The 21,687-nt window shown below is 32.4% G+C and overlaps 1 protein-coding gene across 1 annotated transcript; it reads right to left on the reverse strand.

Moving 5' to 3' along the window:
* Nucleotides 1–2,070: 2,070 nt before the first annotated feature.
* Nucleotides 2,071–15,918, reverse strand: LOC139485668 (mucin-2-like). Its single transcript, XM_071270299.1, has 6 exons — nucleotides 14,690–15,918; nucleotides 14,145–14,224; nucleotides 10,125–10,391; nucleotides 6,506–7,439; nucleotides 5,327–6,042; nucleotides 2,071–4,597 (listed from the first exon to the last, which is right to left on the reverse strand). The coding sequence occupies exons 1-5, from the start codon at nucleotides 14,848–14,850 to the stop codon at nucleotides 5,403–5,405; spliced, it is 2,082 nt and encodes a 693-aa protein (XP_071126400.1). The 5' UTR covers nucleotides 14,851–15,918; the 3' UTR covers nucleotides 2,071–4,597; nucleotides 5,327–5,402.
* Nucleotides 15,919–21,687: the final 5,769 nt, after the last annotated feature.

Here is a 21,687-nt window from a genome sequence, read left to right on the forward strand (position 1 = left end):
GAGTTAAAATATCCATTCATGTCTTTATGTAACACTCAACATAAGAAGGTTTTGATATTACAAAGATTGGAGGAAAAATGTAAAGTTGAAAAGAAGATAAATTGATATTAATATTAATTGTTAACAATGAATGGCAACTGAAGAAGGGGAGATAATTCATATCAAAACCAATACACTTTACAAATATAGTTCCTTTACAAAAGGCTGAACAGAGGCAGATTTAGGTTTTTTTTTCCCTTTTCTGGGAATAAATTGTTGTTTACGGTATATAAGAAATCACTGAGGCATTACTGGAGCCCCCCCCTTCTAAGGCAGTCAGTGGGCCCCTCTTATGAAAAAATCTGGATCCACCACTGCACATCCTTCCTTGACTTGACAGGCCAGAGTTTTTTAATTTGTTGGTTTACAGATTTTTCACATGATGATGTAAAGGTTCAGTTAGTCAGTCAGTGAAAAAAAATACCTTACAAGACATAAATATGTAAAAAAAATTGTATATATATATTTCAGCTTACTAACAATATTTTTGGTATGCTATTGTATCATCATTTCTTATATTTTAGTTCTAAATATTATTGCATAGTAGTTTTAAACAAACAGTGCATGTCATCATTATATAATTTTGAAAATGGGTGTATGTCCACTGACACACAAAATTGAATCCTCATTTCACTTACAAAATAAAAACAGCTTCAAGTTTCTTCTTTACCAACTTTCAGAAAACATGGTGAATAATGAATGATCTTCAGCAAAAAAAACTAATGAATAAAAATTGCAGACAAGTCCTATTTTCTAACCATGTTGAAAAACGAAGTAGACTCATCCACTAGAAAGACCAGGATATCTTCTTTCCTCATTTGTCATGCATTCTCATTTTTGATATCTATATGGCAGATTTTTTTTTACAATTTATGAAACATGAAAATTCCAAATTGTTTGTGAATATCTCTTGCTCATAACCGGAAGTTAACAGCACGACAGAATCAGAGAATTCAAAAGTAGCTTTTTGATAAATCAGACAAGCCATAGAGTTATTGCTCCTAAAATGTATTATAGCAATAAAGAAAAATAAGAGATAAATATGACAAAAAGAAGACAATTTGCAAATAAATTCATATGGCTGAAATTGTAAATTTAACCAAAATACATTTATGGGAGTATGCCCTTGAAAAACGAATTTACCCATTTTTGCAGAACTATTATAGAGAGAAACTGTTTTCTCGTTTGAATTGTTTTACGTTTCTTATTTCCAGTCCTTTTATAGCTGACTATGCAGTGACGGGCTATGCTCATTGTTTAAGGCCGTACATTGACTTATAGTTGTCATTTTCTGTGTCATTTAGTCTCTTGTGGAGAGTTGTCTCATTGGTAATCATACAACATCTTTTTTATATTATTAAGATGCCGAGAAATTTGTATATGACACATACTGAACTGCTGGTTATATCTAAACCACCGGTTACCATATCTATTAAATAGGTTGCAAACATTAATCCACCATTCTGCCTCTGATGAAGGTCCTTTTTGACCGAAACCGGCGCTGTTAATTATGTGTATCGGTATATATACTATATTTTTATACTCAAAATAATGTCATTTATTTTTATTTCACACTGAAGATTGTTAATTCGTTTGGGTAAGTCATTTATATAGAGGGAAAATAGGCTCGGGGAAAAAAAACAGCCTTGATCATTGGACCATGGGGTGAACTGTTAATTTACCCCAACTGCCCAGAATATGCTGTCATTATAGCATTTGTATAGCGACTGTAAAGCTTATAACAAAGTAGGTTTCTTGGAACTGTTATGATTGTAAGTTGTACATGTCTGTGTAGTATGTATCGTATAACTGACCTTATTTTCATGGTTCATTGGTCAATTTAAAGCTTTAGTGGTTAGGTTTGTTTTTGTGTGTCTCGAATAAACCCTATCATTAAAGACTTCAGATCGTTCCCTGCTTGATATCTCTTTTGATAATATTTGTATTGGGGTTTCTGTCTCATTGACAATTATTTCTGTTGTTCATATCTGTTGGATTAAATTGCATATATTGGATAAAAAAACAAGGCTATATTTCTTTGCATAATTTTATTCAACAATATTATTTACATATATTTACAATGTTATTGCGCTTTGGCACAGAGTATTCAGCAAATGAGGTATAAAAAATCCATAAAAAGTACATAAAAAAATGAGTTAGCTGCCAATATTGAATTGTTGTTATCACATACAAAAAAATCCTGAAGTTGAAGATTAAAAAAAAATAATAAGAGAATCCATTTCAGATTATTATTTGCATTACTAAAAATGCAGCTTAGTCAATAGCAATGTCACCTTTTTAATAAATAATTAGGCTATTCCCTTGAAAAAAAAAGTAAAAAAAAAAAGAGTAAATTAACCAAAGAATATAATTGCACTTCCCTCCAGAACAAAGAAAAAAATAACATGGAATTAAGGTTATATTGATAATTTGAGTACAGATTTTAATAACAGGAAAAATATTCAATTAAATATAAAAAAAAATATAAATAAAATAGTGTACATTTTCAAAATTTCTATCAAAACAAAATACAGATCTGTAATTTAAAAAGTCCAATTTTAAAAGAAATTTTGAAATTTTTGAATCTGAATTTACAAATACAAAATGATGCATCATAAACTGCATTACTCTAGCTAAAATGATTTTTTTTTTTAAATCCCAGACCAATTTACCAGATCACACCCTCACTCTTAACAAAAGAAAATTCTAAATCCCAGACAAAAATACCTAACCCCTACCCTTTAAAAAGAAAATTTTGAAGCCCAAACCAAACCATCTGATTTGCAGCAGGTCAAGTTTACGGTCTTATTTCATACACGCCAGTGACTTACGACCTCATCATGCAATCAAAAGGTAAGTTTACGGTCATATTCCATATACGCCAGTGACTTACAACTTTATCATGCAAACAAGAGGTCGCATCCTGTCTCCAAATCATGTAGTACTGATGCACAATTTATATTCTGTGCTTTTTGAGTAAAATTTAATTTAAGTTTAATGGTTTTTAGAGCAATGCAGTTTTTCACCAGTAAATTTAAAGAAAAAAAATGTTCTCCCCTTCTTAAAAATATATGAAAATTTTAAACTTACTTTTGGATTTAAATTGAATTTTCATCAGATCTTAAACATGTATAAAAGTTAGGTCCAGGTGACCTTCTTTTGCCAGAAAGGCAGCCACGAAATATGAGACTCAATGAACAGATGCAATACAGTACCCTTTCAACTTAACCAAATTCAAATATAATTAAATCACAGTGACCTACTTCCACTATAAAAGCAAATATTTCAGGATGAAGGTTTTATCATTTAAAACCTAGCAGCATTTAAAAAAAAACAGACATTTAATTCAACTTAACAAAATGTAGACAAGTAAAAAGAAGATTATCAGATGATTTTTTTATACAAGAATTCTCAATGTGATTGAAAAAACAGATGTCCATGCTTTGCATACAATGATCTGAAAATGCTCTGTTCTAATTTCTGTTTTTTTACGTGGGTGAAATTTTCATCGAGGTGTCGCACGTTAGACGCGGACGGGACATTCATGATCCTCTGGTGTGTTGTTATGATGCACACCTTCAAAACTTTGGAGGCAGAAATCATTGGCTAATGTTATAATTACCAAAAATAAAAAAAAGAACCAAGTGTTGTCATATCCTTGTAAGCAAAGCATGGACGCAGATTCTGCAATGTAAGCAGATTGAACAATTCTCAAATTAACAGAAATATTTTGTAAGAGATTCATGTATGGATCCAACAAGATCAGGAAGTCCTAATTTTTTCCTCAAACACGGTTTGTAGAAGTATAACACCCCTCATTGGTTGACAAACAAAAGGTTTTTAAAATGCCACGACAGCACGTACCAAAAAAAAAATTGATATGAAAAAAATAAATAGATTTAAAGTTCTGATTTTGAAATGAGAAATTTGATTTATTTATTTTAGTTTCTGACTTGCAATAATCTAAAGTACAGTTAAGAAGGTCGAATAAATGGTTGGCTTTAAGGAAAAGATCAACCAATCTGACTTATAGTAATAGTAATAGTATTCAGGATATCATATTTCATAAAATATTCTACTTTAAAGAAAAAATCAAAGTCTAAGATAGTACATCATAGTATCAAAAAATGCTGTGCTATGTATAAAAGGACAAGATATGAATAAATTTGATAACTGTAAATTTGATTCCCTGAGATATAAATATATATACTGAAAATATCAAAACATAAACTTCACCAAAATATATACATAAACCATTCCATATAGGTAAAACTATTATCAGTATTTATACTGAAAATTGTTCAATCATTCCAATTTAGTGATCTGAGTGTGAGAAATATAGAGTAGACTTGATCTAAAAACAAAATGGTGGTCTCTCCTGGTAAGCAGGTTTCCTAGCTGCACGCCTTGGTGCAGTTCTTCTTGATTCACAGGCTTGCTTTGGTACAATATTAGATTTATCTATCAACTGAGATCCTTTAACAATATCAGGGAGCTTTAGAACATCTGCTTGTGTGCCCTCCTCTTTCCTTGTTAGTACTGGCTTATTGTATATAACCTAGTGAGAAATGGTAAAAATTAATATAATTATGATAAAAAGTTTGCTTACATATTACCTACTCCCATTGGTACTTTTCAGGAGACAAATTTACATATATGACATTTCAAAGAAGAATATGCAGATTTGTTCAATGACAGGTGGGAAAGTCGGAACCAATCAAATTATAAAATATATATCAGATTATAAACCATTAACATGATCAATATGTATAAACAATGGAATATACATTTTATTTTATTTGCCTTACTGTCCTCTTATCCGGTGATATTACCCTATTGTCGCTTTTATCATTGTCACCAGTCACATTATTTTATCTTACCTGTCTGACAGTCCTCTTATCAGATGATATTAGTTTAAACATTTATTTATAGTGGATTGGGAAACAAGTTTTGCAACTTATATAAATCCCTTTGATATTACCTTGTTGTCACTTATTAATGGGATCCGTGAACATTATATTTTATCTTACCTGTCTGACAGTCCTCTTATTGGGTGATATTACCTTATTGTTCCTTTTATAAATTCAGTCAACAGTATGTTTTATCTCACCTGTCTGACAGTCCTCTTATCAGGTGATATTTAAACTTATTGTCCCTTTTATTAATGGCATTAGTCAATAGTCATCATTATATTTTATCTTACCTGTCTGACAGTCCTCTTATCAGGTGATATTATCTTATTGTCACTTTCATGAATGGCACCAGTCAACATTATATTTTATCTTACCTGTCTGACGGTCTTCTTATCATGCTGGTTCCATGGACCATTTAGTGTACCAGTTTTATTTGGATATATTTTTCTGTTATCTCTTACAGAAGGAGCTGGTCTCACAAACTCGATTCTGCATGATAGGTGTACTGCGAGACAACTTTGGTTCTGGAGCCTTCATCATCCTCTTGTTACCAGGGTTGTAATCGGTGAAGTTTTCCTTGGCTAAAGAATTTATGTTTATACCTTCTCTTGATGCTTTTGGTGCATTCTTCAATGGTGGCAAAACTTTGCGCTCACCAAGTTTTGACAGATCAAGAGGAGGAACAATAGGCTTTTCCTTCTTAGATTTTGGCATGTCTAGCTTTGAGATAACGAGGGAGAGCTCAGCTTTCAAACTAGCAATGCGCCTTCTTGTGCTTCTCTCCTTCTGATCCAATTTATTATATGCGATGTTCAGTAGGTCAAACTCTTTGCTCTTGCGTTTGTTCTGCCTACTGCAACTTCTACTAGCCGATTCCAGCTGTTTTTGGATGCAGTACTTCTCATTTCTGATAACTTTGTGCACATTCATGATTTTATTAATCAGATATTGGTTCATTTCCTTATGTGCTTTCAAGCTATCAATATCATTCTCAATGTTATCCAGAAGGCAGTTTACAGCATCCATTTCCTTATTGAGTTTATCAATATCAGCATCTTCATTGTTATACTTCTTCAACATATCCAGTAATCTATTTAAATACAAGTAGTTATAATCAGTTATGAAATGGAGATAATTAAGAAAAATAAAACAGTATTTCTAGTAAACAACATCATAATGCTGCATAGGTAATTTCCTCAATTTTCCTGTTTGTAAATAAGCTATTATTTTCAAATTCTGAGATATCCTCAATGAAAAAACACAAAATAATTTCATATATCACCTGAAAATCATGTGTTTGTGAGATTTTTTTTTTTATTCTGAGGCACGAGCTCACGCATCATGCTCAAAATTCTTAAGCTTCCAGTGACTAATATAAGTTTGATACTGGAAGTGTAGTTAATGTCAGCCTATACAAATACATTTACTGTCAGAATGTTACATAGCCAAAATCTTAGGAATGTCTAACTGATGTTAATTGGTAAGTTAACTTTGATAGCTTTTAATATGAAAATTATACCATTACACAAGAGTTTTTTTAATGCATCACTTACACTTTATCCTTCTTCTTGAGTCGATCATGGCCATCAATGGCATGTGTAGTCGTATCAAACTTGATAGCTCTAGGAGTAGTAGTATCAATCTCAATAGCTCTAGGAGTAATAGTACCAATCTTGATAGCTCTAGGAGTAGAAGTATCAATCTCCATAGCTGTAGGAGTAGTAGTATCAATCTGAATAGCTCTAGGAGTAATAGTACCAATCTTGATAGCTCTAGGAGTAGTAGTATCAATCTCGATAGCTCTAGGAGAAGAATCAATCTTGATAGCTCTCGAAGTAGAAGTATCAATCTTGATAGCTCTAGGAGTAGTTGTATCAATCTCGATAGCTCTAGGATTTGTTGTATCAATCTCGATAGCTCTAGGATTAGTAGTATCAATCTCAATAGCTCTAGTAGTAGTATCAATCTTGATAGCTCTAGTAGTAGTACCAATTTTGATAGCTCTAGGAGTGGAAGTATCAATCTCGATAGCTCTATAAGTAGTAGAATCAATCTCAATGGCTCTAGGAGTAATAGTATCAATCTCGATAGCTCTAGGAGTAGTAGTATCAATCTCGATAGCTCTAGGAGTAGTAGTATCAATCTCAATAGCTCTAGGAGTAGAAGTACCAATCTCAATAACTCTAGGAGTAGTAGTATCAATCTCAATAGCTCTAGGAGTAGTAGTATCAATCTTGTTAGCTCTAGGAGTAATAGTATCAATCTTGATAGCTCTAGGAGTAGTAGTATTAATCTTGATAGCTCTAGGAGTAGAGGTATCAATCTGGATAGCTTCAGGGGTAGTATTATCAATCTCAGTAGCTCTAGGAGTAGTAGTATCAATCTGGATAGCTCCAGGAGTAATATTATCAATCTCAATAGCTCCAGTAGTTGTATCAATCTCAATAGCTCCAGGAGTAGTAAATGCAGTTCCTGATATAATCATCTCTGTAAAAAAAACATTAAACAATAAAAGTAATAATAAATAATAAAAGTAAACTGCAAGGTAAAGCATAAATTTTCAGATTTTTTTACAAGTGCTTTGAACTGTAATTTTGTTTACCAAAAAATTTTGAAAAGATGATGAAAGTATGCATTTTGAGATAATTTCTTCTACAAGTGCAGTTTCTAAAAGAATGAAAAAAATTGTAATTTAAAGTATTTATTTTCAGATTTTTATTTTGCTTTTTCAAGTGCAGTGCACTTTTAATCTAATCACAAAAAAACTTTAAAAATATGATAAAATTATGCATCTTGAAATAAACAACTTTAAAAAGTATCATCTATAAAGGTGAACATTTTTCATTTTTCTATGGCAAATATATAGGTATAAAAAAAAATAATAACAAGCAAAACATACAAATTTCAAACACAAAGTATTGAAGAAAAAAATGTTTTCTCCTAATCTGTAATAACTAAATTTGGTGTATATATAAACTGTCTTCTGATTGGTTCAAAGTATTACTTTTTTTTTCAATGTCGTCAATTTTTATGGCGACATGTCCACTCTGATGTTGTGTATTCATACGCCAACATGTGTGTACGTTGTTATTAATATAAATAATAAAAAAATGTTATTTGAGTCTTATTTTTGATAGAAATTTATTTATAATGAATGGCAATCATTTATTTTGAATTTATTGAACCATAAAATTAATTTTTGACTCTTCACATTCTACACAATCCGCTTCGCAGATTATTCAATGTCTTGATGAAAGAGTCAAAAATGAATTTTATGGTTCAATAAATTCAAAATGAATAGCCATTCATTAAGTAAAATTACTTTCTTATTTATATAATACAATTAATAACAGTATGTTTCAACTAGAGGCTCTTAAGACCCTGTGTTGCTCACCTTGGTCTATGTGCATATTAAACAAAGGAAATGGATGGATTCATGACAAAATTGTCCTTTGGTGATGGTGATGTGTTTGTAGATCATGTATCTTTACTGATCATTTTTGCTACTTACAATTTTCTCTTTCTGTAATGAACTTGGCCCTTTAGTTACAGAGGAAAATATTTTGTAAAAACTGACCAAAATTTACCAAATTAATGAAAATTGTTAAAAATTTACTATAAAGGGCAATTACTCCTTAAGGGGTCAACTGACCATTTTGGTCATGTTGACTTATTTGTAGATCTTAATTAGCTGAATGTTATTGCTGTTTACAGTTTATCTAGATCTATAATAGTATTCAAGACAATAACCAAAAACGGCAAAATTTCTTTAAAAATTACCAATTGGGGGGCAGCAAGCCAACAACCGGTTGTCCAATTTATCTGAAAATTTCAGGGCAGATAAATATTTACTAGATAAACAAGTTAACCCCTTTTAGAGATTTGCTCTAAATGCTTTGGTTTCAGAGTTTTAAGCCAAAATCTACATTTTACCCCTATGTTCTATTTTTAGCCATGGTGGCCATCTTGATTGGTTGGCCGGGTCACAGCACACATTTTTAAACTAGATACCCTAATGATGATTGTGGCTAAGTTTGGTTAAATTCGGTCAAGTAGTTTCAGAGAAGATTTTTGTAAAAGATTACAAAAATTTCCGAAAAATGGTAAAAAATGACTATAAAGGGCATTAACTCCTTAAGGGGTCAACTGACCATTTAGGTCATGTTGACTTATTTGTAAATCTTACTTTGCTGAACATTATTGCTGTTTACAGTTTATCTCTATCTATAATAATATTCAAGATAATAACCAAATACAGCAAAATTTCCTTAAAATTACCAATTCAGGGGCAGCAACCCAACAACGGGTTGTTTGATTCATCTGAAAATTTCAAGGCAGAGAGATCTTGACCTGATAAACAATTTAACCCCTAGCTATGTCAAATTTGCTCTAAATGCTAAATGGTTTTTGAGTTATAAGCCAAAAACTGCATTTTACCCCTATGTTCTATTTTTAGCCGTGGCAGCCATATTGATTTGATGGCCAGGTCACCGGACACATTTTTTAAACTAGATACCCCAAAGATGATTGTGGCCCAGTTTGGATTAATTTGGCCCAGTAGTGAGGAGAAGATTTTTGTAAAAGATAACTACCGGTAAGATTTACGAAAAATTGTTAAAAATTTACTATAAAGGGCAATAACTCCTAAACAGGTCACATGACAGTTTCTTTCACTGTGACTTATTTGTGAATCTTACTTTGCTGAACATTATTGCTGTTTATAGTTTATTTCTATCTATAATAATATTCAAGATAATAACCAAAAACAGAAAATTTCCTTAAAATTACCAATTCAGGGGCAGCAACCCAACAACGGATTGTCCGATTTATCTGAAAATTTCAGGGCAAATAGATCTTCACCTGATAAACAATTTTATTTATGTCAGATTTGCTCTAAATGCTTTGGTTTTTGAGTTATAAGCCAAAAACTGCATTTTACCCCTATGTTCTATTTTTAGCCGTGGCAGCCATCTTGGTTGGTTGGCCGGGTCACCGGACACATTTTTTAAACTAGATACCCCAATGATGATTGTGGTCAAGTTTGGTTTAATTTGGCCCAGTAGTTTCAGAGGAGAAGATTTTTGTAAAAGTTAACGATGACGGACGCAAAGTGATGGGAAAAGCTCACTTGGCCCTTCGGGCCAGGTGAGCTAAAAATGGAAAAATTATTACCTCCAACATGTCCAATGTTTGGTGAAGCAATATGTACTGCCACTGGTAATGAAGTTTCTATGGCCTCAATATCTACCTCTTGTGATGGTGGTAATTGAGTCAGCCCTGTCATTCTCGTCACCTTCTCAACTTTTGGTGTTGTGGTCTGTTCATCAATGTTTAGAGATGAAAATGATTTTATCACATCTTCAATATCAAGTGGTGGTGGCGATGGAGAAGATTTGATAATCTCTTTCGATTGTGGTGATGGTTGTGTTCTGGTCGACTCTATAATATAAAATGAGAAAAATGATCTTATTACCTCTTCAAGTGATGATGATGGAAATTGTATGGCCCTCTTTTCCATCTCTTGTGATGGAGTTTGTATGGCCCTCTCATCTGAGTAGCAAAATACCATGTGTATCAATCTAACTTTACTGCTTTGTCTGTGTAGCCACATACCTTGTGTCAATCTAACTTTACTGCTTAATTAGTATGTGTAGCAAAATACCTTCAATGTGTCCATCTAACTTTACTCCTTAGTCTGTGTAGCCACATACCTTGTGTCCATCTAACTTTACTCCCTAGTCTGTGTAGCCACATACCTTGTGTCAATCTAACTTTTCTGTTTAGTCTGTGTAGCTACATACCTTGTGTCAATCTAGCTATACTGCTTAGTCTGTGTAGCCACAAACCTTGTGTCAATCTAACTTTATTGTTTAGTCGGCGTAGCTACATACCTTGTGTCAATCTAAGGCCGTGTTCACACCAAACGCCGTGTAGAGTAAACATGTTTACAATTAGTTTAGTGTAGTGTACACTGGTTTCACATTACATTTGTTCACATCTATACACCCTGTTTAGCTACCTGTACATAAGATTTGTTCCCACTTGTAAACAATATGTCATTTAAATGTTCATTACGTAGAACTGAATTCAAAAATTTTGGACAATTTTTCTAGCGGTAAGGGAACAACCATTTGACTTCAAAAGGGGGGTGGGGGTGGGAATGGAAATTTTCCGATCCCCAATTTGATAAAAAAAAAAATGGTCATACAGATGATAAAAAAAATATTCTGAATCAAGAGTTTCCCCATACATTATAGTGTTAAATATTGAAAAAAAAAAATTTGATCACCAGCATCGAAAAAAAAGAAATAAAAACGTACGCGCAAAAAAACAATCTGACTCGGATAAAAAAAAATAACCCTCCCCCTTTTTTAAGTTAAGGGGTTGCTACTTTATATAAGCGATTTTTATAATTTGCTGTAGTTTGAATATACTAGAGATGTCTCGATTACGCATTAGAAAACGTTAGCTGCAGAAGCGTGCTTACAGCCGAAAAAAAGGATTGAGATTTGAGATATTACATTTTTATCTTTTCTGTTTGTTTCAAATGGTATTTCTTCTTCAATGAGTATTTCGTAAAAGAATAGGGTAACGTTTTTTTATTTATTTTAAGTGTTATTAAACGGATCTGATCGAAATACTAGACAAACATATCATTTACCCAACACTTTTTTTTAGTCATGCATTAATGCGTGAATCGTTGTTTGAGTAAAGACCAGTGGCGAATATTTCTGTGTACGTCAAGTCGATTCGGGAAGAACTTTTCAAATGAATTAGGCAGCAACTATTTACTTCATTTTTTGGGGAGGGGAGCGGGGGGGGGGGGGGGGGGGGGGGTAGAGGGGCGTTGGCTATTGATTTTTTTCAGGACAAATTTTGGTGACAAGTCGAAATCAATTTTAGCATTATATATAGTGGCAGCTGAGGTTGAAACAAACAAATTTTTTTTCAGGGCCAAATACTGGAAACATTTTTTGTTTCAAAACAAAATTCATAGCTCACCACCCCACCCCTTGCCTTTATGTTTTATACTCAACTATAATAGCCTCCCCCCCCCCCCGAAAATCAATTGGTTGCTGCCTTATGGGTTCGGCAATGATGCTGCTTTGAGTCTTGATCAGGGGTTAATAAAGTACGTGAATTTTTTTTTACCAAAAAAAATCTGTAAAATTTAGACAACAATTTCTGTACAGAACTATACTTATTATTATCAAAAATATCAATTTTACTCAAAAATAGTGTCCTCCTTAAATATATACACGGTAAAACTAATGTCCTAAATGCCTAGTATTGTGTACACTTAACCTACACAAGCCCCACATTGACTATCGACTGTGTGTAGATAAAACATGGTTTAAACTACATGTAAACATTGAGTTTTATCAATGGGAACGCAATTTTGTTTAGTTTACGTGTGAGTTACACTTACACAACACCGAATTTAGGTCAATGTGAACACGGCCTAACTTTACTGCTTAGTCTGTGTAGCCACATACCTTGTGTCAATCTAACTTTACTGTTTAGTCTGTGTAGCCACATACCTTGTGTCAATCTAACTTTACTGCTTAGTCTGTGTAGCCACATACCTTGTGCCAATCAAACTTTACTGTTTAGTCTGTGTAGCCACATACCTTGTGTCAATCTAACTTTACTGTTTAGTCTGTGTAGCCACAAACCTTGTGTCAATCTAGCTATACTGCTTTTTTAATAGTCTGTGTAGTCACATACCTAACTGATACCTTGTGACAATCTAACTTTACTGCTTAGTCTGTGTAGCCACAAACCTTGTGTCAATCTAGCTATACTGCTTTTTTAATAGTCTGTGTAGTCACATACCTAACTGATACCTTGTGACAATCTAACTTTACTGCTTAGTCTGTGTAGCCACATACCTTGTGACAATCTAACTTTACTGCTTAATCTGTGTAGTCACATACCTTGTGTCAATCTAACTTTACTGCTTAGTCTGTGTAGCCACATACCTTGTGTCAATCCTACTTTACTGTTTAGTCTGTGTAGTCACATACCTTGTGTCAATCCTACTTTACTGTTTAGTCTGTGTAGTCACATACCTTGTGTCAATCTAACTTTACTGTTTAGTCTGTGTAGCCACAAACCTTGTGTCAATCTAACTTTACTGTTAAGTCTGTGTAGCTACATACCTTGTGTCAATCTAACTTTACTGTTTTGTCTGTGTAGCCACATACCTTGTGTCAATCTAACTTTACTGCTTAGTCTGTGTAGTCACATACATTGTGTCAATCTAGCTATACTGTTTAGTCTGTGTAGCCACATACCTTGTGTCAATCTAACTTTACTGTTTAGTCTGTGTAGCCACAAACCTTGTGTCAATCTAGCTAAACTGTTTAGTGTCTGTAGCCACATACCTTGTGTCAATCTAACTTTACTGTTTAGTCTGTGTAGTCACATACCTTGTGTCAATCTAACTTTACTGTTTAGTCTGTGTAGCCACAAACCTTGTGTCAATCTAACTTTACTGTTTAGTCTGTGTAGCCACAAACCTTGTGTCAATCTAGCTAAACTGTTTAGTGTCTGTAGCCACATACCTTGTGTCAATCTAACTTTACTGTTTAGTCTGTGTAGTCACATACCTTGTGTCAATCTAACTTTACTGTTTAGTCTGTGTAGCCACAAACCTTGTGTCAATCTAACTTTACTGTTTAGTCTGTGTAGCCACAAACCTTGTGTCAATCTAACTTTACTGTTTAGTCTGTGTAGCCACATACCTTGTGCCAATCTAACTTTACTGTTAAGTCTGTGTAGCCACATACCTTGTGTCAATCTAACTTTACTGTTTAGTCTGTGTAGCCACATACCTTGTGTCAATCTAACTTTACTGTTAAGTCTGTGTAGCCACATACCTTGTGTCAATCTAACTTTACTGTTTAGTCTGTGTAGCCACAAACCTTGTGTCAATCTAACTTTACTGCTTAGTCTGTGTAGTCACATACATTGTGTCAATCTAACTTTACTGTTTAGTCTGTGTAGCCACAAACCTTGTGTCAATCTAACTTTACTGTTTAGTCTGTGTAGCCACATACCTTGTGTCAATCTAACTTTACTGCTTAGTTTACAATAACAGTTTGACCTACTTGGTGTATTTAGCTTAGAACTAATTATTTGATTTTTACATGCAAATCATTTTACTTTTCAGACTGACAATTTACTCACCCTTTTCCTGAGCAAGGGTCATGTCACCTATACTCTTAGGTGATGATTTCCGAGACTTGCGCCCTGGAGAAGGAAACATTCTGAAACAAAATAAAAATGTTATAATAACACTTTTTGGGATAAACCTTAACCCATAATTATGTCGTGTAAGCAGCGTATAATATTGTTTTGCTTGGAATGCCTTCAATATTTTTTATAATGGATAAAAAAAATCAAAAAACAAAAAATACCATCAGCAAATACAGACGGCAGATTGAATATCGGGAAATCGGGTTGAAAGCATCTCATCCTAACAAGTTATTTACTTGTATAATTTTAAAGCAGTAAAATGATGCTTAATATAATAAAAAATTAAACGCGTGATGTTTAAGATGCTTCGGTAGTAACTAGTTCCCTTCAACTTTAGCTTATGACAGCTAATTTTTATTTTGCTCCTCGTTTTTCAACAGCAACACCAAAAAATAAAGTCTGCAAACAATGAAACAAGTCCGTATAAAATGATGTGATGGAACACACAGGTAAATGAAAATTAATGTTTTACTTACTTGAAAAACGATGATGCTCTGCAGCAAACAGAATCTTTGGTAAAACTAAAATACTCTTGAGATTCTTTATGTTCTTCCTGTACGATGTCGTAGCTGTGGAAGAGTGACTTACTATGACGTAACAAGAAGTTTACTCTTTGCGCAGGAATAAAATAGTACATGCGACAACTTATGTATGATTTATGAACAGACCGTAAGAGCTGTTTTTACTTAACTGTCTAACAGTTTCACTTTTTTGAAGAGAAAATTTTATTCTATTTAGATTAATGATGCAATTTCAAATAAAATAATCTACAAAATTCAGTGCAAGAATTGGATGATAAGTTCACGTATTATGACGTTATTTGACGTTGACCTTTCTGCTTTTCCTGTAGAAATAATTTAGACTGGTACCTTGCCGTTATTGAAATCTACCAGAATGCCCCTCCCCCTCCACAATCGGCTGTTTTGTAAAAGTTTACAAATATTTCTTAAAGCTCCATCCCAAAATTTGAGTTAAAACACATATTAGTACATAATATGCATTAAATCCTACATTAGGCAAATTCATTAAACTTTTTAAGTCTATAGAAAAACACGTTTACAAAAACAATTAAATTTACCAATTTGGCCTGTTTTACCGGCAGCAGTCCTTTTGCGTCAATTACTGAGGCTCAGGGTATGGATGGGGTTAAATGATTAAAGAATAATGCCCTTAAAAATGAAGATTAGAGAATAACGGGCAAAAAAAATGAAGATTAGAGAAAAAAGGGGTTAATTTTTTGAAGAATAGAGAAAAAAGGGGTTAATTTTTTGAAGAATAGAGAAAAAAGGGGTGAAAATTAAATGTTTACAGAATAACAGCCACCAACCTTCAATGTTTGTGTTAATTTTTGGACAGAAAAGTGAAGTTACAAGCTACTACATACATTTAATTGGGGATTACCCATGCAATAACAGTAAGAAGAAGATATGTTTCAGAAAAGGAAACATTTGCCGTGTAAAATGCCTATTCCAAGTCCGAACAAAGGAAGTAATTGTTCTTCTAATTGTCGAAATCGTATGTTTTATTTTTGGTGCAAATGATACCATGTAATTTTAAAACATGTGGCGCAAACGTAGCATTTGAGAGAAAAAGTTGTGGCGCAAAAGGACGCATTTTTGGCGCAAACAGATCTCTCCCGTTTTACCTGCTCTAACAAAGAGTTCCATTTCTTTTAAAAAAATATCACTTCTGAGTTGGTCTTCACCTGAATATTAATGGCCTTGCATGGTGCAATTTTCAATCAACAACATTGTCCTTTATTAGTTATATATATATAAAGTGGAATTCTTTTATTTCATTTTTTTTTTACGTCATGACCTTTTTTACGTCATGCCGGCTACAACAAATTAGACCTCGTTATTTAAGTATTATATACCATAATATGGACCAATTGGAAACCGAGACCAAAATCAAAAATCTAAATACACGGTTAAATTTTGCATGTCCAAGAATCGCATTTATTCAATTTTTGTTGAAATCAAACAAAGTTTATTTTGGACCATATACCTCGATGTGGGCCAACCAAATAAAATACAAAATCGAAAATGCAAATTTCCCAAAATCGAATACAAATATATAGAGTTATATTAAAGAAACCCAAGAATTCAAGACTGAATTCGACCCAAATTAAAAATTCTCAAGTAATAAACAATACAAAAGGCATCAAATCATTCCAAACCCTATTTTTTGGGTAAAACTATGAGACATTGTGACACAATTTCATAATGATCCATATACAGAGTACATGTACTCAAGATATTGTCATGAAACATGAAAATCCTAGTTTTGGGCCACTAAGTTCCTAAGTGGTTGAGGTCATTACTCCCAAAATCAATCCTAACATTCCTTTTGACACATGGAAGCTTGTCGTACAATTTCAAAGAGATCCATACACTTATATACAAGTTTTTATCTTGAAACCAGAAAAAAATCTTGGCCCCTTATTTCTGAACAGTTAGGACAATATAACTTCAAAAAACAAAAAAGAAATTAGAATAATACTACCAACACATTTTGGCGTTTTGACGAATATCGCATTCATATTAATCAATCAATCAATCAAGCAATTTTTTTTATTTGTGTACATATAAAAAAACACAGCACTTCAAATTTTACACGGACATAAACTCTTGCTTTTAGCGAAGTATTAATATATTTTTAGACTTTATTGTTGTTTTTATTTGAAGAATATGTTTAAAAGTTGGTTTTTTATTTGAAGATTATGTTTAAAAGTTGGTATTTTCTTAATATTTCGTTGCCGAAAACAATTTTTCCCGCATGTATAGTGGCTGCATATTTACAATTCATATTAGACAATATCGCTATTTGCTATGAGAAACGTTTTCATCGATTTGCTTCTTCCATAGACTGATTCTCTCATAAAATATGTCTGATTACATATTCACTTCAGATTGCAGTCTTACGGAATCTACTGTTCTGCAAATTTTTTTTTGCGATATAGACCCATCTAAATCCTTTATGCGCGACATATTAGAACGGATGCAATTCAATGATTTGTTTTTAATTAGCTTGAAATGGACTTGACCTTAAACATAGTCAGATTGCAATCCCAAAAGTGGTTTATGATTTTAATTAATTTAAAAGCGTCTGGTAATTAATTTTCTGTACAAATTTAAGTCCATTTAGTAATTTTAGTCTTGATCTTTACAAAAAAAATCATATAGAAAACTCTCTTTCGTTATTATTTTACTCGTCGTATATATCCATGTCAAGTTTGTTTTCCTTATATGTGAAGTATTTGATTTTGCATCTACTAGAATCCACTCTTCTGTACAAATCATAGATTTGAGAATTTTGTAAATGAATATTTTAACCGTTAAATGATTAACTTTGACCAGAACAGGATGACAGTGAACATTCTGCTCAACAAAATGCAGGACAGTCGTGTACAAGAGTATTTTACCCGGCAATAAAACCACTACATATTATAATTAATAGACCTGATAGCAACAGGTGAAAAGGAATTATACCTCTGTAAAATATCCTGCTGCGCTTTCCGGTTATTGAAGCCAAATAGTAGCCTCGAGCTCTTTAATCTTTTATTCCATACACTTTTTGATAACCTCTACAAGAGAAGCGAGAAAAAATCAAAGAGCCATTTTAGGGGTCCATGTTCAATCATAGTAAGTAAGTAAGTAAATGAATTTTATTTAAAGTCGGCATATATATATACATAAAAACAAGCAAAACATGAGCTCTGGTGAGCTCTTTGACCGACTATAAAACATAACTGACATCATATCTACATTAAATGTAGAACATATTTTCAACAAGAGCGTGTCAGAGTGACAGCTAACCAGACTTTCGAGCTCGAACTATGAACAGTTGAGCAAGTGTGTACACAACATATAAGCTTAAAACTGCTCTCAGAATTTGGATTTTGATTGAACATTTGACATAGCATAGGTGTGTTACAGAACTGAAAAAATGGACATTTACCTATAATTTTGTAATAACCAAAATCTAAGTACATTGTTAGAATCAGCATATCAAAGAACCCATATAATTCAATTTTTGGTGAAATACTTATTAATTAAATTTCTGTTCAAAGGGAAATAACTCAAATTCATATGATAAAAATCTGTTTTGCTCCAAAAAGGTCTACAACTAAAAAAAAACTAAAAAAGTAGTGCTGGTTGTCTGCACTACTATTTTCATAAACAAACAAGACAGAGAAAATGAAGTGTAACACACAAGAGAAGAGTTATCTCAAGAGTAAATTCACCATATATATATAAATATATATAAAAGTATCAAAACAGAACCAGTAATGACGCACTTAATAGATATAAGAAGATGTGGTATGAGTGCCAATGAAACAACTCTCTCATCCAAGTCACACTTTGTAAAAGTAAACAATTATAGGTCAAAGTACGGTCTTCAACACAGGTTTACTGTCGATTGCAATGAGATAATATACATATTTAGGTTTAGTTTAAAGTGAATTTTTAGATTATAATGTAACTGCTAAAGCTGTTGCAGCTTCTGCAAATAGAGCATTTGGCCTTGTTATAGCTAAGTGTAAAATCTTAGGTGGTGTTACTCATAATGTCTTTTCAAAATTATATGAGAGTTTGGTGCTTCCCATTGTTGAATATGGTGCTGGTATTTGGGGTTGCAAAATGTTTCTTTTATAAATGCCATCCATAATAGAGCTTGCAGATTTTTTCTTGGAGTGGGTAAATATACTCCAAATGCTGCAGTTCATATGGGCAGAGATTATGAGTAAAAAACATAAGTGTATAAAAAATTGGAATTTTTATGTAAGGAAAACATTTTCTGAGTATAATGCAGAACATTTGTGTGTCATTACAGACTATGTTGATGGTACCTCAGTTGTCAATACTGTTATGTCTAAAATGTTCAATAAATATGTCGAACAGTGGCAAAGCAATTTACAATCAGAGAAAGCTTTATGTGGTAAAGGTGGTAACAAACTTCGTACATATAATATATTTAAGAACAGTTTTGAAACGGAAACCTAATGTAAAATTCCAATGCCATTTTCGCAAAGGAGTTATTTTGCCAAATTTCGATGTGTTGTAGCACCACTAAGAATAGAAACGGGGAGATTTGAAAAATTAATTTTAAAAGATCGAGTCCGTGATAATTGTACGAATATTTTAGAAGATGAAGCCCATGTTATTTTATCGTGTCCTTTATATGACGATTTTAGAATAAAATTATTTGATGAAGCAACACATTTTAATAGTGATTTTATGTCTTTTGATGATAAACAGAAATTAATGTTTTTATTTACAGATAATAATATGATTCGTAGCTGTGCCAAAGCCTGTAATCTTATTTTAAATAGACGTAGAAATGTTTTATACTGTAAATAATGTTAATGTCAATATGTTTTATAATAGATGCATTCTTTATATGATTTTTATTGTTATAGTCTCTTGTAATTCTGTACAGAATTGCTCTCTTTTTATATTCATATGTTTTTACATTTAATGTAATGTTGTATTATATATTATTGAGAGATGAGACTTAAATAAAATATTGTATTGAATTGAGAGAAAAAAAATTACCTTACCTAATAATGACTTCACGGTTCAGCTTGCAAGTAAGCTAACCAAACATATTAACGTTACCTACACATTCAATGCAATCGGCTGCAAATTTGTTTTGCTCTCCATAATATAATGCAAATGTTGACATAAAAATAGAAGCACTTAAAAATTGTGGAAAATTTATAAAATTTGTGAATCATGACTGACGGTGAAGAACTATATAATGTACCTCAAAATAAACTGTTTATCATTGAAACAACAGCACACATGGTTCCTCTGGTTATCACAATGTGTTCCGTGGTCATATCGTCAAAGTTAAAAAAAATTAACCATGACTGATATAAAGGCCAAGCTATTTCCATGGCAATAACATTTGTTCATGATAATACATTAATGTACCATATGATAAACAGCTGCGCCATGAGCGCATGACAAGACAATCGTTCATTCAAAGAAAAAGTATAATAAATTTTTTTAATGTCATATCAGACATTCATTAAAAGCTAAAGGGAGGTTGTCTTAATCATGTTAATAGATATAAACCAGTCACCAAAGTTTCATCTGCTCAAAGCATTGTATGAAAATCCCACCTTTTTAAATATGAATAAAATTACACAACTCTGAAAGAAATTCTAAAATTAATAAAAATCCAAAAGGAGCTCACATCAATAGATAACAACAATTCACCAAAGTTTCATGAAAACTGCTGAAAGCATTTTTGAGTTATTGTTTGAAACTAGGAAATTCCCCTCTTTGAATGAATAGAACCCCATAACTCAGAAACGTAAAATCTTAAATTTATACAAATCAAAAGGGACAGAAGGACGTACAGATTGATGGACAGACGGATGGACAGACAGACAGATCGACAGACAAACAGACATTTACCATGTAAACAATGAATGCAAAAAGTCAAAAGACCATGACTGAAGGGTAGAAAAAATTTAAACGAGAAAATTAACGGCCTTATATTCATATTAAAAAGTGAACAAAAAACAAATATGTAACGCATATACAATAAACAACCACTAAATTACAGGCTCCTGCTTATTCGATGGAAATGGTATATTTGGAACAAGGCAATATGGTGTGATTAACAAAGTTCAAAACAAAGCATGCAAATTATTTCTATCTATTGGAAAACGAACATCAAACTCAGGAGTGCGTGAATGTGGTTAAAACGAACAGACATGACAGACTTATTACGCAGTGTCAGACCCGGCTTCAAGACGTCGAAATTGATGGCACAAGCAAGTGATCAGTTTTATAATCTCTATTGAATGTGCAGATTTAGTCAACAACACTCAAATGTCATTTAAACAGCAGTACATCTAATAAAGACAAACTGACAAGTCATGGTAATATGAACTTGCATCTCTTTAATGACAGAAATCAACCTACTGGAAATGAGTGATAAAACAGAACAATATATAAAGCAAAACATCCCACGTTCAGTTAAAATCCAACCACGTTTGGCTCTCATGCTAAATAAATGTTTTATGGGACTTATTTTTTTTATAATATAATTATAACTTGTTTTTTTAATATTTTTTTATTTCTTACATAATAAATTTTTAAAAGATGTAAAACATCACTATGTTTCTGTTAAAGATATTTTAGTATTTTTATTTTTATAGCTTTTATTTGTATATACAGTGTGCCATAAATATATAAAAAAAGAAGATGTGGTATGATTGCCAATCAGACAACTGTCCACAAGTGACCAAAATGACATAAACATTAACAACTATAGGTCACCGCACGGCCTTCAACAATGAACAAGGCCCATACTGCATAGTCAACTATAAAAGGCCCCAATGTGACAATGTAAAACAATTCAAATGAGAAAACAAACGGCCTTATTTAAATACAAAAAATGAACCAAAAACAAATATGTAAGATAAAAACATACGACAACCACTGAATTACAGGCT

Source organism: Mytilus edulis, chromosome 8 (assembly GCF_963676685.1).
Source record: "Mytilus edulis chromosome 8, xbMytEdul2.2, whole genome shotgun sequence".
Lineage (NCBI taxonomy): Eukaryota > Metazoa > Mollusca > Bivalvia > Mytilida > Mytilidae > Mytilus > Mytilus edulis.